At 49.7% G+C, this 23,234-nt stretch overlaps 1 protein-coding gene across 1 annotated transcript in view; it reads left to right on the top strand.

Annotated features, from left to right (window-relative positions):
* The window catches only part of SMARCC1 (SWI/SNF related BAF chromatin remodeling complex subunit C1), a gene marked incomplete at its 5' end in the record, with an annotated part of 84,081 nt that overhangs the window by 49,096 nt on the left and 11,751 nt on the right, over positions 1-23,234 (top strand). Inside the window, 6 exons of the mRNA XM_079794846.1 lie at positions 576-834; positions 1,519-1,680; positions 12,673-12,728; positions 14,133-14,247; positions 14,845-14,999; positions 21,502-21,636. Coding sequence (XP_079650972.1) covers positions 576-834; positions 1,519-1,680; positions 12,673-12,728; positions 14,133-14,247; positions 14,845-14,999; positions 21,502-21,636 — 882 coding nt within the window. The remainder of the gene's footprint in view (positions 1-575; positions 835-1,518; positions 1,681-12,672; positions 12,729-14,132; positions 14,248-14,844; positions 15,000-21,501; positions 21,637-23,234) is intronic.

Here is a 23,234-nt window from a genome sequence, read left to right as displayed (position 1 = left end):
ATGTTAGTACTGCTTCTGAATTTCTAACAAAAAAAGCTTGGAACTGGAATGGGATTGCATTGGATCTAGTTCAATTTGGAGAGAATTGACACCTAACAGTACTGAGACTTCTTAGCAATGAGCACAGTATCTCTATTTAGGTCTTTGATTTTTCTCAAAGTTTTATTTTCTCAATTTGTGGACTTTACATATTCTTTCATATATTTATTCCTTAGTATTTTTTTTGTGTGCTATTTTAAATACTTTAATTTCCCCCAACTTAAACTTTTTTTTATTGCTGGTGTATATAGAAACATAATTAAGCTTTCCTATTTCCTCTTATCCTGTGACCTTGCAATACTTTCCAGCTTTGGTACCCTTTTTATAGATTCCTTAGGATTTTCTATATAAACAATCGTGTGTATTAATAAAAGACAGGTTTTCTTCCTTTATAATGTGCATACCTTTTAATACAGAGTATGACCATTTTCATTATTGTTTCTAAAACTAACTATCTGAAAAATAGTCACAGGCTTGTGATGTCGTTACAGAGCGCTTCCTTGTTACCCGATACGAAAGCTGTTTGTTCCTTTTAGGCCCTGGAGATGTACAAGGACGATTGGAACAAAGTGTCCGAGCACGTGGGCAGTCGGACTCAGGACGAGTGCATCCTCCACTTCCTGCGGCTCCCCATCGAGGACCCGTACCTGGAGAACTCGGACGCCTCCCTGGGGCCCCTGGCCTACCAGCCGGTCCCCTTCAGCCAGTCAGGAAACCCCGTCATGAGCACAGTAGCCTTTCTGGCCTCCGTGGTGGACCCCCGAGTGGCATCTGCTGCAGCTAAAGCGGCTTTGGGTATGGACTCTGCTGAGCCATCTCACCGCAGACACGTCCAGATAGCGGCCTCCTCCTCCCCTTCACACCAGTGTTCTCCCATTCACATGTCCTCCTGCGCTACATTCATTCCGCTGCTTACATAACAAAAACCGGGCATTGCCCCATGCGATACTGTTGTATTTAAAGGGATGACAATTTAAACTAACGCACTTAGAATGTAATAGTTTTATAATTAAAAGCATTAAGGATTGGGGGGGTCAGAATATCTTTTACGGTATATGTTGTGACTCACTTGACATTTGACACGACTGGCCAAAGGAGTCCTGTGACCCCTAGGACTGCATTACGAGTTAGAATGAGACCTTCACACAGCACCCTTCCCTGGCTTTCTGGGGTCTGTGCTCGCTGTTTTCTTTATTATCCATCTAGCCAAGCAGTTGGATGAAATTTGGACAGCAGTTTTGATTGTTGATGATACAGATTCAAAGATCTGTCTTATTATATAGCGAGATACTAGGACACGCACCTAGGTTTTCATTACTGTGCGCGATTTTTCATTTGCCCTGTTGTCCTGGGAAGGCGGGACCGAGTCCCCGGAAAGGTCACTGCACACGAGACCCCATATGTGCTGGGTGTCCGGGGGATTTACGTGAAGCAGATCCTCGTGTGAAACCAGGTCCCCGTCCCGTTTGTCTTGAACAGAGGAGTTTTCCCGGGTCCGGGAGGAGGTGCCCCTGGAGCTGGTGGAAGCTCATGTCAAGAAAGTACAAGAAGCAGCTCGAGCCTCCGGGAAAGTGGACCCCACCTACGGCCTGGAGAGCAGCTGCATCGCGGGCACGGGCCCCGAGGAGCCGGAGAAGCTTGGTGAGTCGCTGCGTGCTTCCGGTGAGCTCGCTGGAATCTGGGCTTGCTTGCAAGGGAGTGCTGTGGTCAGTGCAAGCCTGTCGCTTAACATGAGTGTGTGAGCTTTTTCTCTCTCACTTGGCTTCCTTTGTGGTAGATAGAACTAAAATATTCTCTCATAACTGTTAATAATGTCACAGTTGCAAACTCTGATTTTCGGTTTCTAGATGTAGATTTTAAGAATACAGACACGAGAATGCTGAAAGGATTGAAGTCATTTGAATTCATATGTTGCTGTGTAGGTTCAAGTTCATTGTTGTTTTGTTTTAAATTGAGGCAAAATTCGTACAACATAAAATCCCCTATGTTAACCACTTAAAGGTATGTGATCCAGTGGCTTCTAGCATATTCACAATATTGCCAGCCATCATCACCGAGTTTGAGAACCTTCTCGTCCTCCCAAAATAAAATCCCACATTAAGATGAGCAGCCCCTCCCCCTCCCTCCTCTTGTCGGCCTGGTGACCAGGAGCCTGCTTTCCGTCTCGGACTTGCCTCTTCTGGACACTTCCTCTAGGTGAAGTCCCACCACGCATGGCCTTTATCCGACTCCTTCGCTCAGCGTGATGTTTTCAAAGTGCGTTCCAGTGGATGCGCCACATCTTCCCCTCATCGTTGTGAACGATGCTGCCACAGCGTCTGTGGCGTCATCTGTGTCGGCTGTTCCCTTCTCGGGCCCTCGGGCTGGAGTGGCTGGGTCATCCGTGTAACTTGTGGGAGAACTACTCAGCGGTTTTCCATCGCGGCTGTAGCGCTGTGTTCCCACCAGCAGCTTAGAAAGGTTCTGATTTCTCCCACATCCTCGCCAGCGCTGTTCCCCTCCCTTCTTTGTAATAACAGCCTTGGGTGAGAGGTGGCATCTCATGGTGGCTTTTATTTGCATTCAGTTTGGGGAGTATTGCCATCTCAACGATATTCTTTTCGTCAGTGAACATGGGATGTCTTTCCATGATTTAGGTTGTCTTTAGTCTCTTTACACAAGGACTTTTAATTATCTATTTCTTTTAATCAATCTTGAAGAGAAGTGAAATTTTAATTCAGTAGCTTCATAAGCAATACCTGGCTTTTCAAATGGGAAGTGTTCTTATTTAAGAGGCTATTTACAAACCAGGTAACAATATTATTTTTCATATACATATATAGTTTTATTGATTTCAGAGAGGAAGGGAGAGGGAGAGAGAGATAGAAACATCAATGATGAGAGACTCATTGATCGATTACCTCCTGCATGCCCCCTACTGGGGACTGAGCCCACAACCCGGAATCAATGTGCCCTTGACCGGAATCAAACCCAGGACTCTTCAGTCTGCAGGCTGATGCTCTATCCACTGAGCTAAACCAGCCAGGGCTAAAAATACTTTTTTATATATAACTAGTGGCCCAGTGCACAAATTTGCACACATTAAAAGGGAATTAATTATAGGAAATATTATAATATTGCTATAATGGAAGTGTCAGAGAAGAAAGAAAACTAGATGTATATGAAAATCTTCCTCCTGCCAGAGTCTTGGGCATGCCATGCTTCGGGACCCAGAGTCAAGTCCCCGCCCACTCGCCCACACCTCAAAATCACGAGAGACCCAGACCCGGCCGGCCCCCAGCCCTCCTCTCCCTCGGCCCCCAGCACGAGGGCACGACGACCACGTGCACGCTAGCTCTTGATTAGTTAGGTCAGCAGTAGTGCGTTCCCGTGTTTCTTACGTTGTTTGTGGTTCTTTCTTTTCATTCCTTATGAAACGATTTCTGATAAGTAACTCAAGCTAAAGAGTTGCTGGCATCTTGCCTAATTAGCTCCATCTTTGTCTCCATTGTGTACTTCAGCTGCAATAATTTCCTTTTGTCTTTTTCGTTCTTTAAAATAAAGAAAATATGAGATGAAAAATAAAATGGCTGGCCAGCCCTTGACCCATCGCACAGCCTGATCTCCTGGTGCTCTGCTCTGGGCGACGTGAGCAGATACCAGTGAAGGCTCTTCAAGCCTGAAGCCTCGGGGTTCCTGGGGGTTTCATGGGGCTCCCCCTGGGGTTCCCTCTGAGAAGTGTCCGCCCAGCAGCCTCGTTGTGGAGACAGGAACAGCTTTTCAGAGGGACTCCACTGCTCACTCGATCCCTCGGGACCAATTACTGGCCTAAGTGTTTTTAGCTTTGGTTACTAATCCCGATACCAGCCTTTCGATTAAAAATCAACTTAGCGTTTTCACCGTATTTCTTCGTTTGAAAACTCACTGGTTTTCCTCTCTGAGGTGGAGGCTGCCATTCGCAAGCCCGGCCACATCTCTGCTGCTTGTTGATTCTGCACCACGAGGCGGGCCCGAGGAGGCGGGAGCCCGGGCTATTGAGCGCCTGGGAAAAGCCTGCCTCCTCCCAGACGTTTGTGTGTTTTGGCTCCTTTGCTGCAGGGCCTTTGGGTTCCCTGTGGGCATGGGATTGGCAGGATTGGCAGAGCTGCTGCTCTACTTCAAAGAAGCGTCTGTGCTCTGCAGAATCAGGGAGGTGTTTTTCCCTGTGAATCTGCTGAACAGTTTTGGTAGACGATGCCAGGAGCATTAGTGGTTAAGAAACAGGTTGTAAATCGAGCCATTTCTGGTTTAGTGGGATTTAAAACAAAGAAAAAATGCTTTACAAGGAAAAAAATGTAGCCACCGTAGTCCCTTGGGGCAGGGTCCCCAATTGAGGGGAAGGTGTGGTTTCTGGGGTATGCAGGGCGGGTCAGGCTGCAGGGGACTGTGGGGGCCCATGAGGGAGCCCCCACAGCGCAGTGCGCTCAGTAGTTGTTGCAGCAGAATGGGCCGAGGAAAAGACAGCAGGACATGAGTGTTGCTGAAGGAGCTGCAAACAGATCCTGGAGCTCGTGCTGCCGGTGGTCCTTGCCATGACTCCATGGGTGTGGCCAACGACTCCCTGTGCAGGCTCAGGGTGCAGGGCAGTCAGCACCTCCTTTCTCTCAGAAGCACACTCGTAGGGAGTTCAAAGCCTGGAAGTACTACATTTACACATCAACTTACAATTGCGCCTTACGTGATAGCGCGCTGATTTGAAATAGAATGATGTAGACTCTTCCTTATCAAGAGAAGATTGTACTTGAATATTGCACACTGCAGAGTATACTTTTTATTGTGATGCTTAATTTACGATGTCACACCTGTAATTTCTTACAAAGGTCAAATAATAATAATATAGGAAAAAAGTGTCCTCATGAAATACAAGACTGTTTTGGATTTCTCTCATTAGCCTATCTTAACTTTTCATTGTGGATTTGGATTGGAGGGAGTATATGGTGACAAAAAGGTAAAGATATGTAAGCACCAGGCTTCAAACACTTTGTTGCCTTTATCAGGGGACTTTTTTTATGTGGGAATTATTTAGGAAATGAGCATTAGCTTAACAGAAGGGGCTTCTTCAGTCGACCTAACTTTAATCATTCACCAGTATCTGCTGATTTCTCTAAACTTGTACAGTGCTTGCTTTCTTTGGCCAGAGACCACTCTGTGGATAGAAAAGGTGACATTGCTATTTGAGGCCTTTTGCAGTTAACTAGGAACATTGCTGGGTGTTGTGTGCCCTTGGTCCTAGGGGAAGGTGGGAGGAGTTAAGAGAAAAGATGGAAGAGAACTTGGAAGTGTTTCTCAGAAGTCGTGGACCCCAGAGTTCCTTTCTGAGCGCTCACATTTGTCATCACACACAGGGCTTTTCTGGTTGGTAATTTGAATTTCTATTCAGGAGAACCATTGGGAAGGACTGGCATTGTTTGTTGTAAAAGCAAGGCGTCCAAGGTGTCGGCAGGTTCCATAGGCTTGTGAAAATCGGGGCTACCTCGGGCACTGAGTCACTCGGACCCCAGAGCTCGACCTCTTTTCACGTAGCACGCCCCGGAAGTACACAACGTAGGCATGTCTGTGTGTTTCCCACTCATTGAGCAAGGATGACAGTCCTGTGAGACGGCTCCGTTGTCATGGGCTGCCGGACATGCTGTGGGGACACAGGAGAAGAAGACCCGGCCCCGACACCGAGCTCTGCAGGAGAAAGCAGGCAGAGGAGCCAGGAAGAGCCGCGGGGGCTCATCTATAGGCGATCAAGTGCTGAGAACCCACAGCAGCGTTGAGTCTGATTCAGTGCACGAGCCTACGACACACAGGAGGGCAGAGGGCAGACTGAGGATGGCCTCTCCTTTCCAGGTAATTCCCAGGACAAAAGGCGGTAAATGTGCTGTGTTGTCCTGGTTTTCAGGATCGTGCCAGGGGCTGTGAACAAAGAAAATCCAAGTTCCTGTCTCATAGACTATAATTGAGAGGCAGCGATGTGTGGGCACCCCATGTGTAAAACTTGTAGGATGTATTAACTAAATATGTGGAAAGAGGATGTTGGTTGAGAAGTGATGTTTTGAAAAATAAACTAGGGGTTGGGGGGATACAAGTGCAGTTTTAAATGGTCAGAGAATGTTAACCGAAAAGTGACGTTTGAGCAAAGATGTAAATGAGGCGAGGGCGGGAGCCATGTCGCCCTCGGAGGTCAGTGTCCAGGCATTGGGGTGCGCGGGCCCTGCCGGGAGCTGCCTGGCACAGCTGAGGGGCAGCAAGGGGATGGAGGCAAGCAGCTGGACTGTGGTAGAGGCGGTCATGGGAGCTGCTGGGCCGTGGGCTGTGGTCAGGCTGTGATGCTTACTCGAGGTGAGGGGGCCAGTGGAGGGGTTTGAGCCCCGAGTGTCAGGGCTCACGACGTGGTTCACGTCATTCTGTTAGGGTGAGGATAGGCCCATCTGGGAGTTGTTAAACTGGTACCTACTTCTAAATAAGTTCATGTCACATACTTACATGTAGAAGATAATGTTTTCACTGTCACTGAGGGCTTTATTCAAGAGCTTTACTAAACTTTTCTTTAATTGACCTGGAGTCAAACAGCCTTTCTTTTTTTTTAATTACAGTTTACACTCATTACAAAACGGCCTTTCTGATAACCTGCTTGCTTGTGGCCAAACATCTGACATGTTGATAGGGTAAGCACAGGGGAAGCTATGCCTGCCGGCAAGGCCCAGCTTTGCCATGTACTCTATCTAAGCAATCTAAATTAATGACTTTTAGTTTTTTATTTTTCATGAATTATTTCAAAGTAAGTTGGAGACATCATGATTCTTTGCACCCAAAATAATTCCGCTTGCATCTCCTAGGAATAAGGACTTTTTCCTACAAAACTATCATAACACGAGCAATCTTAGCCCCTTTGTGGGTCCCCCCGCCCCCGCCCCCACCCCCACCCCCACCTCCAGGTGGGATGTGCATGATTTCAAGGGCCTGTCAGGAGTCCGGGAAGACTTATTATTAAAACCCTCATTTATGTTTTCTGGCCTCGGGTATTGGTTTTATTTTTATGTTTTCGGTATGGAATAGATACACTGCCTGTCTTCATTCTGGTTTAGAGAATTTGAGAGATTAAGTTAATTGATGCTTTTATACCAATGAGTGGATTGTCCACCGAACTCCATGGAGTGCATCTGGTGCCATTTGCCCCAGCTCTCCATAGAGCAAGCATGTCAAACTCGTGGCCCACAATGAATATTTTTGCGGCCCAGCCAATATAACAGTATGTAAGAAACATTTTTTTTAAAAAAATATATTTTATTGATTTTTTTACAGAGAGGAAGGGAGAGGGAGAGAGAGTTAGAAACATCAATCAGCTGCCTCCTGCACACCCCCTACTGAGGATGTGCCCGCAACCAAGGTACATGCCCTTGACCGGAATTGAACCCGGGACCTTTCAGTCTGCAGGCCGACGCACTATCCACTGAGCTAAACCGGTTTCGGCTGTAAGAAACATTTTAATGAAAGTTTTGTAACTTAATTTTACAATATCCTATTATACATAATTATTTGTAACAAACTACAACGTTCACTAATGACTATAATTGTGTTGCATGCATTTCCCTTACGCGCCTTACATGCAGGCGCACCATTTCTCTCCACTAATACTGGCAGCGAATATTTTAGCAGCCGATGGCCACGTCATTAGTCTTGGACTGACTTGTTTGGTGTGCCCAACAGGAAATATCTTGCTTTCGGAGAACAAGAAAAATAGGTTTATTTGCATTACGCTTATTAGTTTGTGCAGTTATTCAGTATCTGGCAAGTTAATGTTCAAGAAAAAAATATTCATTTTTATTAAAATGTTCTATTTTATGTTAATGATGACTCATTTATTTCAGCCCTTAGTACTCAGCATATCTCCATCGAAATAAACATGTTTCTATGACAATGGAAGCTTTTTGTATGTGGCCCACATAAGCTTAAACCTTGTTTTTTGGCCTGTGTTAGCCTGTGAGTCTGACATGCTTGCCCTAGACCCGTGGTCGGCAAACTGCGGCTCGTGAGCCCATGCGGCTCTTTGGCCCCTCTTCCACAAAATACCACGGCCTGGGCGAGTCTCTTTTGAAGAAGTGGCGTCAGAAGTTTAAGTTTAAAAAATTTGGCTCTCAAAAGAAATTTCAGTCGTTGCACTGTTGATATTTGGCTCTGTGGACTAATGAGTTTGCCGACCACAGCCCTAGAGGAACGCCACTAATTGGCTCTAGTGTTCAAGGAGGTGAAGAACTCTAGTCCTTCGGGAGAGGAAGAGCATGCTGACAGTCACAGTGTTGAAAAGGTCATTTTCTAGGAACTTAAAGCCCAACAGTGACTGTTGTAATTCTTGCCTCAGATGCTATTCATAGCGTATAAACGGCCTCATTCTTCTCACCAGGAGGATTTCCATAACATTCCGTAAATAAGGCGCTTCTCAAACCCCACGTGTGGCGACACACTAGGCTGTGGACCTAAGCAAACAGTGGGGCAGTGTTCGTGCATCAGACTTACATCCTGTGGATCGGGCTGCTCTTGTCACGTCGCCTCCAAAGGGCTCTGTCAGATCTGTTTCAAGAGGCACTAAAACAGTCAAACTTCTGAGCAACTCGGAATGGGCATTTAACCTCTAAAGACTCGCTGATGCTGGGTAGGATTTCAGAGACTTGCCTGAGGACACTCTATTAGATTGTAGGATGTGTATTTTTAGGAAGAAACTGGCTTCCATTATATCATACAATTTCCTGCCTTTTGGGGACTGTTTGATCAAATCAGGCATTTTGGTTCCTTTATATAGATCTTGTGCTGGTCCGCAGTTATACAAAACACAAGTAAAAATTGGGGCTGTTTTTGTGATGAGTTATACATAAGTACATGGAGAAATAATTCAGTATTTGAGGGTTGGGGGTATAATGAAGAAGCATGGTCTTAATTGTCCCAGGAGGATTGTACACAGGAAGTGCTGTAAGAATTAACACAAGGGGACATGTAACTCTAGACTGAGGAAGGCTACAAAGGAAGTAGGATTTGAGCTGAATGTTGAAAAAGAGGTTTGGGATGTCACTGAGCCAGATCGGAGACGTATTCGGTTCTGTAGAGCAGAATGCACGAAGGAGCAGGGTCCGAAATGGGAGGTTGTAGAGGGAGGGAAGTAACCCAGGCTGGCCGAGACAGGAAGTGCAAATAAGGTGAGCAAGGAGCAGCCTGCAAAGGTAGGGTGGAGCCGGATAGGTGTTTGCCGGGCTCGTGGGCCTGGGTGGATGCAGAGGCGGCTTTGTGGGGTGCTTGGCCTTTGGTGCAGGGAGTGGCCTGACAAGAGCTGAGGGAGCTCCCAGCATGGCCTCTTCCCTCCTTCCCTGAGAAGACGAAAACTTGTTATATGACCTAATTTGTGGCCAGTATTTATTAAGCACTTCGTGTGAGCTGAAAGTGATGTGTATGCGTGCCTTCTCTCACTGGTGGGTGTAGAATTCTGCACACGTGCCTTTGCACCATCATGCTGTGTTCACAAGCCCTGTATCGTAATTGAGAGAAGGATCTTCACACACACACCCACCCCCGCTATGATGTACATTTTCATTTTCTCCCTGCCATTCTGTTGGCATTCTTTTATTCGGTTCTTAAAAGTCTAAAAAATTAATAATTTTCTAGTAATTAAACCTTTTCTTCATTATGTTGTTACCCTTATTTCTAATAATGCTCTATTCTTCTCCCCTCCTTCCCCACCCCCCCCCCGCCCGCTCCTGAGGTAGGGAACATGTGAGATAGAAACATCAATGATGAGAGGGAGTCGTGGATCTGCTGCCTCCTACACGCCCCCACTGGGGATCGAGCCTGCAACCTGGGCATGTGCCCTGACCAGGAATTAAACTGTGACCTCCTGGTTCATAGGTGAAGGCTCCACCACTGAGCCACGCTGCCGGGCTTGATAATGCTCTGTTCTTACTTGTATTGGCCAATACCATGGGAAGGCACCCATTCCCTGGATTCATTTTCCTGCCCTACGTTTTCCATGCTTGCGGAGTTTTCATCTTGTCCTACGTATGGGTCATTTCTTTAGGATGGTTTACAGTTTTGTAATTCACCTTGTTTGCACTGCTTTGATCTTTTGATTATTTTTAAATCTTTGATTACCTCTTACATTCTCTTGTTGGTTAGAGATCTTTATTTTCATATTGCACCCACGGCGGTTGGAGAGGCAGGATCTGATGCGCATCCTATTGGCGCGCCTTGGATTCCGAATCTGTCGGTCAGTGTGTCGGTGTTAGTGGGCTTCTTCCTTGGTGTTCGCTCTCTGTGAGTCATCGCTTGGACCTCGTTTTGGCTGAAATGAAGACGGAGAAAACTGCCTGCAGAGGGTTCTGCCTCAGGGAGCCCAGGGCTGCCCCTGGTCCGAGATCACACTGGGCTGCTCTGTGGGGGTCCCTCCCGGCGTCCTGCCCTGCCCTGCACCGGGCCCGGCCAGGGCTCCGCTTTCTGGTGCTGAGCTGTTAGGTGACCAGCCCTCCTCCTGTCACACTTCACCCCACCTCCGGTATTGCAGGCATTGGGGGAAGGCGATGATCCATAAAGCTTCCTGTGAGACTCGGTGTCCCAAATAGTATGACTTGGGAGCTCCTAGCCAGCCTGAACCCTGGGGGCAAGATCACCTGATATCATTCATTCCCAAGGATTAGAGAAAAGGGGATTTTCCTATTCATTAACAGTGTTAGTCCATATTAAACACTAGAGGCCTGGTGCACAAATTAGTTTAGTGCACAGGTGGGGTCTGGCCGGCCGGGGGCCCATCAGGCCAGGCTGGAGGGGAGGAGGGGCTGTAGGCAGTTGGCCAGCTGGCCCTGCCCCGATTGGGGGGAGGCAATCGGGGGCGGATCAGACTGGTTGGCTGCCACAGTGTGCGTCATAGCCACCGGGTGTTCTGGGCGTTCTGCTGTTCCGGTCGCTGGGCTTTTATATACAGACTAGAGGCCCGGTGCACGAAATTCGTGCACGGGGGTGTGTGTCCCTCAGCCCAGCCTGCACCCTCTCCAATCTGGGACCCCTCAAGGGATGTCCGACTGCCCGTTTAGGCCTGATCCCAGTAGGATCAGGCCTAAACGGGCAGTCGGACATCCCTCTCACAATCCAGGACTGCTGGCTCCCAGCTGCTTCCCTGCCTGCCTTCCTGATTGCCCCTAACTGCTTCTGCCTGCCAGCCTGATCACCCCCTAACCACTTCCCTGCCAGCCTGATTGATGCCTAACTGCTCTCCGGCCAGCCTGGTCACCCCTAACTGCCCTCTCCTGCAGGCCTGGTCTCCTCCCCCCCAACTGCTCTCCCCTGCAGGCCTGGGTTTCCCCCCCCCCCAACTGCCCTTCCCAGCAGGCCCGGTCACCCCCAACTTCCCTCCTCTGCTGGCCTGGTCACCCCTAACTGCCCTCCCCTGCAGGCTTGATCGTCCCCAACTGCCCTTCCTTGCAGGCCTGGTCCCTCTCAACTGCCCTCCCCTGCTGGCCATCTTGTGGAGGCCATCTCGTGTCCACATGGGGGCAGCCATCTTTGACCACATGAGGGCAGCCATCTTGTGTGTTGGAGTGATGGTCAATTTGCATATTACTCTTTTATTAGATAGGCTAGATTGTTTTAAGTATCTGTACTGGTCTCATTGTTTACAAGAGGGAGATATATTTAACATGTGGGCTGTACTTGTTTTTGTGTGAAGTCCTGCAGCTGTGCTGGCCTCGGCGGCACAGGCACTGAAATTGGAACGGTGCACAGAGGGTTAGTGAGGCCCCTGAGCAAGGCCGACAGCGAGTCTGGAAGCCTTCTGCACTTTTTCACGCCGCGCGTTGTGTGAAGTCTGACCACTGCGCTGCACTCTGCACGTTAAGATAGGATTGAATGGCAGCTGGAACTGAGAAGTTAAAAAGCCCATCACCTTCTCCACAGGATGTATGGCACCTTAGCACCACTCTCTCCCACTCTGATTTCTCTGTCCTCCCTTTTCTCGGCATCACCAGTGACAAACATTTTCCCTGCACCCCGAGTCTGTTTGTCTCTGCATGTGCCGCCACCGCCACAGGCACACGCCCCGCCGTGGCGGCCTAGGAAGTGCTAGTGCGGTCCTGTGTCCTTCCTGGCGAGGCAGGCGCCCCTGCTTCCCACAGCATCCAGACGCGCACCCGCGGGTGTCCTCCAGCCAGAGGGCGAAGCTCAGCCGCTTCTCCAGCGCCTGCCTCCGAATGTGCTGTGCTCATGGCCGTTCGATAAAAACAACATTTTGGGGCTTATTTTACTTAAAATTTTTTGAACTTTTAATTTTTATGCAAACAGAAGAGTGGGCAGCTCGTTGCGAAGCAGCCTCAAGATCAAGAAACAGACCAGTCCCCGGGCCTGCCCCCTGAGCCTGCCTTGTCTGCACCCTTCCCTGCTTAACGGCTGCTCTGATTTCTAACACCTGTTTTTGACCTTTAAGTTAACAGAGTTATTAAGTATGTGTTGCTTTATGTCAGGGTTTTTATGCCAACCATGTGGCTGTAAGGTTCATCCATGGTGCTGTGTGCAGTGGTGTCTCCAACACGCACAGCTATCTGATGGCCTTTCTTTTGGTCGAGGTTGTATTACTTGTTCTTACTCTTTTGTTTGTAGAAGGAGCTGAAGAGGAAAAAATGGAGACAGATGCTGATGGTCAGCAGCCTGAAAAGGTGAATTCTGTTTGAGTTCTCCCACAACAGACAAGCCACAGAGGATGCCTTTCAGAGCGTCATGGTTTGGGTTTATTCTGACCTCTTAGTCCCTCTCAAGGGGCTCTAAGTAACTCTCCTTCTGTCAGCCATTTGGACTTTGCTGGTTTAAGGTATGGTTCTCACAAAGCATAATGCAGGGCCTTTCTCATTTATTCGTGCAAAGATTTGTCCACTCCCAAGCTCTTCTTCTGTGCCAGCCCCTCCAGGCACAGCTGGGACTGTGAATATAAGAGTTGTCGTTCTTAAGAATATTGAGTTGTGGGGTTTAAGTCCTATCCTTGTGCCAGAAGAGAATTATATAATATCTGGGATTTTCTAAGAGTGAACTGCCAGAAGAAAAATATTTAGAAAAGACTTGGTGAGAAGGTGACATTTGAAGTAGATTTTAAAGAGCAGGTAGAGCGAGAAAGAATGGAATGAAGGTTAGGGAATCGAAGTTTCCACCTGGGAGGGGCGGGGAGACACTCGAGCCAGTGCTCAGTGTTCCGAGGGCATCAAAGGGCCCAGGTGTTCCTGACCCGATCCCCGTCTTGGATCAGAGATCCTGAGTGCGGGGTGAGCGGGGCAAAGCAGGGTTTACAGCCTCTTCAAGGCCAGGGCTCCTGGTGAGTCGGCAGTCACCGTTGGGATGAACAGATACAGGAGGGCTCAGGGCTTTAATCACCAGCGCTGTTTTAGATTGTTTGTGGATAAGGAGAGGGTGACAGCAAGATTAGTTCCAGCTCTTACCGTCCTGTGCTTTGTACTTTACATTTATGAATCCACCTAATTCCTAAAACAGCCTCATCAAATCATTTTATAGACAATGTTAAACGTTTGTCCAGGGTCACGGATTTCAGAATCAGCAAGTGGTGCCAGATGCCACGCAGAGGACTTGAAGTTTTTGGTCCCAGAGCGTGCTCGCTGGTGCTCTGTTGTGGCTCTTCCTACAAACCGTGAGCAAATGGCTATGGAAAGGCTTGGTCAGCTTTCATTTCAGCAGCATTTCATCCTGCTTCTCGGCTGATGATGTGCATTTTCAATGCTCTTGGTCCTTTTGGACAGTTTGATTATTTAATAAATATTTCCCTATTCAGCCAGTAAGTCATAAATGAATTCCCGACGTTCCTTAGGGCCTTGTGGCCGTGGCCTCACAGCAGACGCGACCGGGACCGTGTCCCCGGGGGCATTGTCCTGTGAGCACACAGGTGTTGAGGCAGTGAAATGTATTTCTGTGAAGTTGTTAATTTGGTTTCCAGTTTTTCCCTTCTGAGCCTAGTCTGCTTGTCAGAAATAGCAGAACCTTCAGTTATTCCATGATAATATCACTGAAATTGGCCTTTTCCCCCTCACTCTCCTTCTCTTCTTTCGTACCCTATTCAGGCAGAAAACAAAGGGGAAAACGAAACGGATGAAGGTGATAAAGCCCAGGATGGAGACAATGAAAAAACCAGCGAGAAGGAACAGGATAGTGAAGTTAGTGAGGATATCAAGTCAGGTAATTTGAGGAAACTCTTTGGACTTCATTAGGTAACGCTGAAAACCGGGGGAGAAATGTGGGCCGTTTAATTGTCGAATTGATGTCCCATTTTGAGTTGGTTTCTTGATGTGGCCATCAGTGTGCAGTGTGCATGTCGCTTTGTGGCCGGCACCTGTGCTGATGCCGGTGGCTGCCGTGTTCACAGTCGTGCACACAGACAGGTCGATGGGGTCCCTGAGGCACCACACCGACCTCCCTCCCTTCAGGGCCAGCAGGTGCGGAAGCTCTGTCCTTGGTCCTGATTTCCTCCCGCGAGCGCCTCATTGACCGATGAACAGACATGTTTGCCCTAGGGCTTCGCTCCCTGAATTTCCCTTCCTATCCAAGGGAACCTCACACAGAGCTGAGAGAAAAGGGAAGACAGAGGGCACATTTAGCAAACCCATCTCAGATAGAGGCGCACTGATAGGCTCGCGCGGTCCAGCACACACCTCACAGGCAGGGACGGCACTGAGGCCCCTTTGTGCGCCAGGCCGGGGTGTCCCGTGGTGGAGGGGAGCCGTGAGATGGCTATTGAAAGGCCACACTGCTGAGGAAGCTTCTGGTTTCTTTCAGAGGAAAAGGAGTCTGAAGAGAACAAGGAACTCACTGATACTTGTAAAGAAAGAGAAAGCGAGCTCGGGAAGAAGAAAGTAGAACACGAGATTTCCGAGGGAAACGTGGCCACGGCCGCAGCAGCTGCTCTCGCCTCCGCTGCAACCAAAGCCAAGGTTTGCCGACAGCCCTTCCCGCGCGCGCTCTCGGCCTGAATGGCCGTGTTGTTCCCGTTGGTTGGGAACGTCTAGTGTAAGGAGCCCCACACCCGGGAGCAGGGGCACCCGGGAGCAGGCCGCTGTTGGCTTGGACGGTATTCTGGGTGAGGAGCTGCGCAGGCGGATGCGGGTCAGGCTGGTCCTGCGGTGACCAACTGCCTTCCCCGCGGCCGCCCATGTCTTCACGCGGCCCAGCAGGCTGCAGTCGAAGGTGGGATTTGCAGTCTCTCTTAATTTGCCTGCAGAGTTTGACTGGACTGTGGTTCCAATTTCTACCAGATTGAGATATTTGTGATTTTTAAGACAGAATCTGTTTCCTTGTATAAAGACTTCATCCTGCTCTTACAGACTGGAAGGAGAGCGGGGGGACCTAAAATAGCTCTTTTTCTCCTTGAATTTGCCAGCTTTTCTGGGGGTGGTTTTCTCTATTTATAACACAGTATTGGCTTCACAGCATCTTTAAGAAGAAAGGAGAATGTTATTCCCCTCACTTGGTGTTAATTTAACATTTTGAGACATTCCAGGCACGAATATGTCATTTAAGCACCTTCCCCTTCTCCAGTTTGCCCTCGGGGAGGCTCCGTCCGTAGCAGGTGAGCACGTGGAGAGCGGTCCTGGCAGGTGGCAGGCCGGGCTGTCCTGAGCCCTCCTCCCTGGCAGAGGTTTCACGGCCTGCAGTCCCCAGGCCACCGCGTGTCTCCAGCCGATTCCTCCTCTCTCCGCACCGGGCCTTAGCTCCTCCTCTAGAGGGACTCAGGCAGGACGAGGAGCCTGGGACACAGACAGTGAACCACCTCCCTGTCTCTCAGGCCAGAATTCAAGCTCTTTGCCTGGAATTGAGGCGTTTTCATGCTCAGGACCCTTCCCAGTTCTCAGGCGTCATTCTGACAGGTTCCTTGCAGTTCCAGACAGACCCACCCCACCTCGAGTTACTTCTTTCTTTCTTCCTGTGCGGCCATCTGGACCAGAACTTCCACTTTTTTCTTATCGTTGATTATTTTTAGGTTGATTCTCCTACATTCCATACATCTGTGGCCCACTCTGAGACCTCACCATTCCTCCTAGGTTTTATGAAGCCGATCTGTGAGGGGGGCTCTCTAGCCCTTAGTTTGGGAGGCTCTGCTTGCTACTGCTGCCAGACCCCCAGAATCCACAGCCCGAGCACCAGCCTTGTCCTTGCTGCTCACCCGTTGCTGTGTAGCTGCCGCAAAACCTGGTGGTTTAAACCATCCTCACGGTGTTCTGCCTCATGATCGCACAAGTGAGACTCGGGCAGGCTCTGCTGGGAAGATCCTGCTCCGGGGGCACCGGCTGGTTCGCTGAGTATTGCCCTCCTGGCGGGGCTCCTGTGAAGGGCCTGGTGACTCTGCTCGTGTGCCCGGAGCCGAGACCCTCTGGGCTGGCTGCTCGCTGTCCACACAGACCAGCTCAGCAGTTACCTGGCTGCTTCGTGTCCGGGGGTAGCAGATGGTTGGACTTCTTCGTGGCAGCTTCTAACTAAGAGCAAGTGGCCCCGGCGACAGGGAGGAGAACTGCCGGTGTCCTGTGGCTTGGACCCCTCCCTGGCGCTGCATAATGTTTCCCCACCAGCTGGCAAAGGTTCTGTCCAAATTCAAGACGGGACAGCAAAGGCCACCCAAGACGGAGGGCGTCACCTCACCCACCACGGTCTGCCTCTGGTCACAGTCAGCCATCCCCCTTGCAAAGGCGGCATCCCCTTGTCTAGAATGGGAGGCTCAGGCTGTGGTCAGGTCTCCGCTCAGTCCGTCCAGGCCCGGGGAAGCTCCTTGTGTGTTGACAGAACCAAACCCGACCTCCTGGCCAGGGCCTGGTGATCGCAGCCAGCCCAGGGCCACCATCGGTAAAGTTCTCCTGCATTGAAATGCGCCCAGCGTCTTCGTCAAACCCAGCAGCCTGCTCAGAAGTACCTGCCTTTTTTTTTAAGCACCTCTGGTATACCAATTGTGGTTTAGGTTTTTAATTTTTAAGAACAAGAAAATAACAGGAATATGAAGGAAGCAGTTACACCGACTGTTTTATAAACATCGCTAACTAGTCTTGTCTCCGTGTGCCACCTTCTCACTGCCCACTCTTCCTCCAGGCGCGCCTCAGAAATGCCACCTTGGCGAGGCATTAGCTCTGAGCTTCACTTGATGCTACGCAGAATGGAGACAGTGGGTTTCTTGGCAGTTATCAGTAGAAGCAACATGGAAATGCCAGGTGACAGCACCATGCGTCTGGAGTGAAACACGTGCTGATGACCTAGTGGCACCCTCTGGTCCCCTGATGTGTGCCCCAGCGAGTCTCACTCTTAGCACCCTCTACGGTTTCCCCTAAGCAGACGTGAGTGGTGTTGGAGAGGTTAACGACTTTGCCCCAGTGCTTGGTGCCATGCAGTCGCTGGAGGCCCTGTGAGGGGTGGGATTCCCTTCAGAATCGGCTTCTAGGCCTCTGATTTCTGCTGGATTGACATGGTACATGTATGTCACCGAGTCCATAAATTAGCAAAATGTCTTGGCCTTGGTCGCAGGAAGGACGCTCTCTAGGAGAGAGGACTGTGCTGCCTTCTCCCGGATGAGAACCTCTTCCCAGTAAAACTGAAGAGTCAGGAAGTGACGTGAACAAAAGGAGGCTCTTCCTCCAGCTGCAGAAGCACGGGGACAAGACTGGCTTGTTCCCAAGCTCATGGCTGCAAGTTCCAGAGGACACAGCACACGACCTGGCCGCTCCAGGGTGAACGGAGCCGACGTTGGCTTTTTTTTTTTTTTTTTTTAATATGTTTTTATTGATTTTTCACAGAGAGGAAGGGAGAGGGATAGAGAGCCAGAAACATCGATGAGAGAGAGACATCGACCAGCTGCCTCCTGCACACCCCCCACCGGGGGATGTACCCGCAACCAATGTACATACCCCTGACCGGACTCGAACCCGGGACCCTCCAGTCCGCAGACCGACACTCTATCCACTGAGCCAAACCGGTTTCAGCCGACATTGGCTTTGATACGTGTACAAAGGAAGTCAGAATCGTTTCTTGGAACTGAAATAGGAGAAAGCCACATGTAATGTGCAACATGAGTTCTTCCTCCTGTTTCCACTAGAAACCCAGATGTTATTAACCACACCAATGACAGTTGGACCTGGAGGTGTGCTGACGTGGCCATAGGTGGAGGCGGGGGCGGGGGGGGGGGTCACAGCTCAGGGTGCGCACCACTGTGTGCGGCCTGTGCAAGCACTCAGTCCTCCATCTATCCCGTAGCTACCGTTGTTTCCAGGTCGCAGGTGAAAGTCAGGCGGGGTCGCGAGGCCAGTTATACCGGCAGTAAGCGGCCGGCTTCCCCTCCACCCTTCCTACTAACCCAGTGATGGGCAACCTTGTGAGCTTGGTGTGTCAGACTTCGCCAAAAAACTGACCATAACTCGGGTAGTGTGTCACTTTGAGGAAAAAACATTATTTCGCAAATGTTTCATCCTCAGGAACAGCAATGTTTCATCCTCGGCATGCGGCCGCTGAGGCGGCCGCGTGTTATCAGAAATGGCTACACGTGTCAATGTTGACACGTGTGTCATAGGTTCACCATCACTGTACTAACCTCTGGCGTGAAGCCTGCAGGACAGACGTGGTGGTCACAGGGTGTCCGTGTCAGAGAGCTCCGTGTAGGAGACAAGGGAGCACATACAGAACTCAAAGAGCATTTTAAACATCTCATTAAGGACTCGCTTACATTCTCGCCGCCCTTGGTGCGTGTGCCAGTCAATAGCATTTGCCTAGTTGGCCACTGGTTCACTCTCCTGCCCACACACTTTCAGGTCCCTGTGGAGCCTCCGACAGCTTCAGCCCCTTCCTGCCGCGTGGCCTTGTGTAGTCTGGGCAGGCTCCCCCACCCCTTTAACAATAATTAGATTCAGAGACGTTGCAAAAATATTATTGCAGAGTCATCCTGTGTACTACTTACCAATTTCCTCCCGTTAAAATTTTGTTTTTAATCCAATATTTTAATTCTTTTTTCTCTTTTGTGATCTTGGTAATTACACATACTTAGGTTATTCTTTTAGTGTGTTTTTCCAATGATTGCATGATGGCATTCTTGAATTTTGCTATTTAATCTAAATTCTTTTGCTATTTTAATGGTAGAACACAATTCTATTGACTGCTTCTCAGTTCCTTTCTCAGTTCCAACGTCTTCTTTAATGGACTAGTTCCCCCCCCCCCCCCCCCTGTTTAAAGAACTCTTTTTAGAACTTTTTGCTGTGCAGCCTTGCTAGCAATGACTTTTGTTTCTTTTAAAAGGACTTGATTTCACCTTCATTTTTGAAGTGTATATTCAGTGGGATAGAGGGCAAGGCTGTCCGTTATTTCCCCAACTTTTAAACAAATGCTGTGCCACTGGAGCCAATCGAGGCTGGTATGCTCTTTCCAGTCGATACTTTTAAGATTCTTTTTTGTCTTTATTTCTCTGGCTGGGTTGTACCTTAATACAATTTTTATTGTTGTATTTTCTCTCCTTGGGAATTGTTAAGCTTCTCGAATATCTCAGTTGATTTGTTTCACTTATTGTGGGAAATTCTCACCCATTACCTCTCTTTTATTTATTGGGGTGACATTAGTTAATAAAATTATGTAGGTTCCTATTATGCCCATTATCTCTTTATTGCTTCTCTCTCATTTTCTATCCTTTTTTAAAAATATATATATTTTAATGATTTTTTACAGAAAGAAAGGGAGAGGGAGAGAGAGTTAGAAACATCCGATGAGAGAGAAACATCAATCAGCTGCCTCCTGCACACCCCTAACTGGGGATGTGCCCGCAACCAAGGTACATGCCCTTGACAGAAATCGAACCCGGGACCCCCAAGTCCGCAGGCCGATGCTCTATCCACTGGGCCAAACCGGCAAGGGCTATCCTTTCTTGTGATTCCATTTACATAAACGTTACACCATTTGCCGGGTGTCCCACGTCTCTTATCTTTGGTTCTGGTTTCCTTTTTATTCTTTTCCCTCTGCTGCAGCTTGAATATTTTTGTTGGCTTATCTTTCACTTCACTAGTCAAATCTTCTGCTTTTAAACTTAATCATTGAGTTATTTTTTCATTTAGTATATTTTCTAGCCAATTATTCATTCTTACATATATATATATATGTATATATATTCTAAATCTGTTGAAATTCTGTTTTACCCATATTTTCTACATTTTCTTAAACATAATGATCTTGAACTCGTTTAGGATTCTCACGATGTCTCATGTTCTTACATTTCCAAAGTTGTCCCTTGCTGTGGGTCTTTTATTTTTATCATTTTCCGATATTTTTTAATTTTTATTTTTCAATTACAGTTGACCTTCGATATGATTTTGTTTGCGTTTCAGGTGCACAGCATCGTGGTTAGACAGTCACGTGCTTTACATAGTGGTCCCCCGATGGTTCAAGCTGTGGTCTTGTTTTAATCTTTCTTTTCTTGTTACTTGATGGTCCTTTCTGCTTTGAAATTTCGTGGTCTTTATTTCCTACTAGTTGGGGATGTCCCACATTCCTGCATAATTCTCAAGAAAATAGAATGTTTCCTGCCAAAGCCAGCAGAAGCCTAGGAGCCCCAGGCTCATGGAAACATGTAGAAACTGATAGCATGGTCTCCCCCGAAGGAGACAGCGCAAGGGAGAGGGCGACTCCGCTCTTGGGCACCTTGTGAGCTTCCCGTTTTACGTCCTGTGCGTGCGTCTCTCATTCAGGAACACATACAGCCTGCGCTGCCCCGCGGCAGGCTCGGACTCCCATCTTCCCTTGGACTGGGTGTTACCGGTGTGACGCAGTCCTTGAGGAGGCAGACATTAATAGCTGGAGAGAGTTCCTAAGACCGCCCTTTCTCAGCAGTGAAAGGGAGACATGGCTCTTGTTTAAATATTGTCTATCACTTCTCCCAAAAGCCTGCAGTTAGCCCTCCTGCCTGTAGCTCCGTCTAGATTCTGCAAGAAACAGAGATCGGTAGACCACCCTCCATCACTTCCCAAACCTCGGGTAGAAGCAAGAAGGGCCGATGCTCAGCAGATTTAATACGAGGGAGTGCGGGCGGTGCTTTCCTGCCCGTGCAGTTCATGGGGAGGGAGGCCAGGCTGTAGGTGAGGGTGGCAGATGGGGTGATGAATGGACGTGCCACCCAGGCCACCTGCGTCCTCCTCTTTGCCCATCAGGGCGCTGGTTCAGCCTCTGCTCCCTGATGGGCTGTGAAGGGAGAAGCTCGCCACAGCACAGTTTCCTTCCTCTGGGGAAGGGCTGGTTTGTACCTATAGGGACCAGAAATGTGGACAGTTGGTATGTAAGTTGAAATAAATGTTCCATAGAAACATGCAAAGAGGGCATGTAGGGCACCATTGTAAACGACTAATCCCACGTTGCAGGAACAGCTGCTACAACGTTGTGTTACTCTGTAAGCAGATGTTTAATCATATGATGCTCTTTTGTGCTTAGCACCTGGCTGCCGTGGAGGAGAGGAAGATCAAGTCCCTGGTCGCGCTCCTGGTGGAGACGCAGATGAAGAAACTGGAGATCAAGCTCCGGCACTTCGAGGAGCTGGAGACGATCATGGACCGAGAGAAAGAGGCGGTGAGTGCGCTGGCAGGGGCTTCGGGGCCACTGAGCTCAGTGCAGGACCACAGACGGTGGTGGCCTGCCCCTCGGCCGGCTTCTGGCCTGCACCTTGCTCTGCCCTCTCAGGGCGGTCTGGGCAGCGGGGGAGGGCAGCGGGGGAGGGCGCTCCCACATCCTGAACTGCTTTCGAACCCCTGCTCAGCCCCCAGCTCTCCAGGCCCAGGGGGGCTTCAGGCCCCCAGACTGACTTGCCTGCTTGCTACCTGGTTCAAGGCTAGTTTCGAGTCCCTGTCCCTTCGACCTAAACGTCAGAAAGTAGGCGCTTCTCTCACTGTGTGAGGAGCTTTGCTTCCGACCCTTTTACCAGACCCTCCTCAGACCCAACCCGGCTCAGTCTCCTCCCTCCTCTGGGGGAAGGGTAGAGAGGGGAGGGGAGGGCGGGTGCAGTCGTCCATGCTGACCCTACGGAGATTCTCTGACCTGACACTTCTCCCATTTGGACGTGGTCCAAACAGGACCAAGAGGAGGATGAAAGGGGCTGAGGGTGGGGCAGGAAGCGTGAACATGATGGGAACGGGCAGGGAACGTGTGGTGTCTCGAGGGAAGTTTAGGAAAAACGGGTTGAGATCATTGGGAAGTTCTTTAATGAGTTGACTAGAGAAGGAATTGGTGACTCTAAGCAACGGGCTCAATGTGAGGATCAGTTAGGATGGTGTCTTTTTTGTTATTTTGACTTCCATCTGTATACGAGACAACGAGACATTGGTGTCTGTGAATGGTAGAATCTTAAGATGAGAAGAGTGAAGGATCTGCTTATATTTGTCAAGCTGCCCCTAGTGCTGGCACATCCTTCATGACGCCTCGCCCCCAACGGCCAGAATAGCTCATTGGTCTTCTGTCCCACCACCAGCTCTGCTCGTGGACAGCACGGCCCTGTGAGCACCGAGAGCCGCTCGCAACGCCCCGTCCACACCCTGCACGACACCCAGTTCCCTGGCCTCAGAAGCGTCCCCTGCATCGCTGGGCCTCCTCCCGAGGCTGCTGGCCACCCCACCTGACCCCCACCCCATTGCGCACCCGCCATGCCCCTCCGTGCCTGCTCCCTCCGCCCTGCACCTTGAATGACAGCCCTCCACTTGCTGCCATGGCAGCCTAACAGCACTCGCTGTGTGGTACTTGCTAATTCACGTGCCCACTCCCATGCCCAGGGGACGCTTTGGGGAGAATCCACCAAGTGTCTCTTAGCACAGAGCTGGCCCATCACAGGCCCCTGTGTGACTGTCCTGAATGGATGGAGGCCGGCCTCCCAGTCAGAGGCGAGCTGGGACCCTGGGAAAGGCCTGTGGGGCCTCGTTTAGCTGCTGAAATGGTTAAGGAAACAGACGCAGCACCGTGAGCTCAGCTCCTGTGGGCAGGAGGACCACCAGGGACGGGGAGAGGCCGTGGAGGATGCCGGGCAGAGTGGGCTGTGCTGGGGGCTGGCCCGCCGGAGAGACGTGGAGGGCTGGGCCCTGCCAACAGTTCTGAGGCCAGAGAGGGTCTGTGAGCCGATCGAGGAGTCGCTGGGCACTCCTGCCCTCTGGGAAGGGGGTTGGCGTGTGGGAGTGGTTCAC

The sequence above is a fragment of the Cnephaeus nilssonii genome (genome assembly GCF_951640355.1).
Source record: "Cnephaeus nilssonii genome assembly, chromosome: 17".
Lineage (NCBI taxonomy): Eukaryota > Metazoa > Chordata > Mammalia > Chiroptera > Vespertilionidae > Cnephaeus > Cnephaeus nilssonii.
The sequence above is the reverse complement of the archived record's forward strand: the minus strand, read 5'-3'. Positions and strand labels throughout refer to the sequence as shown.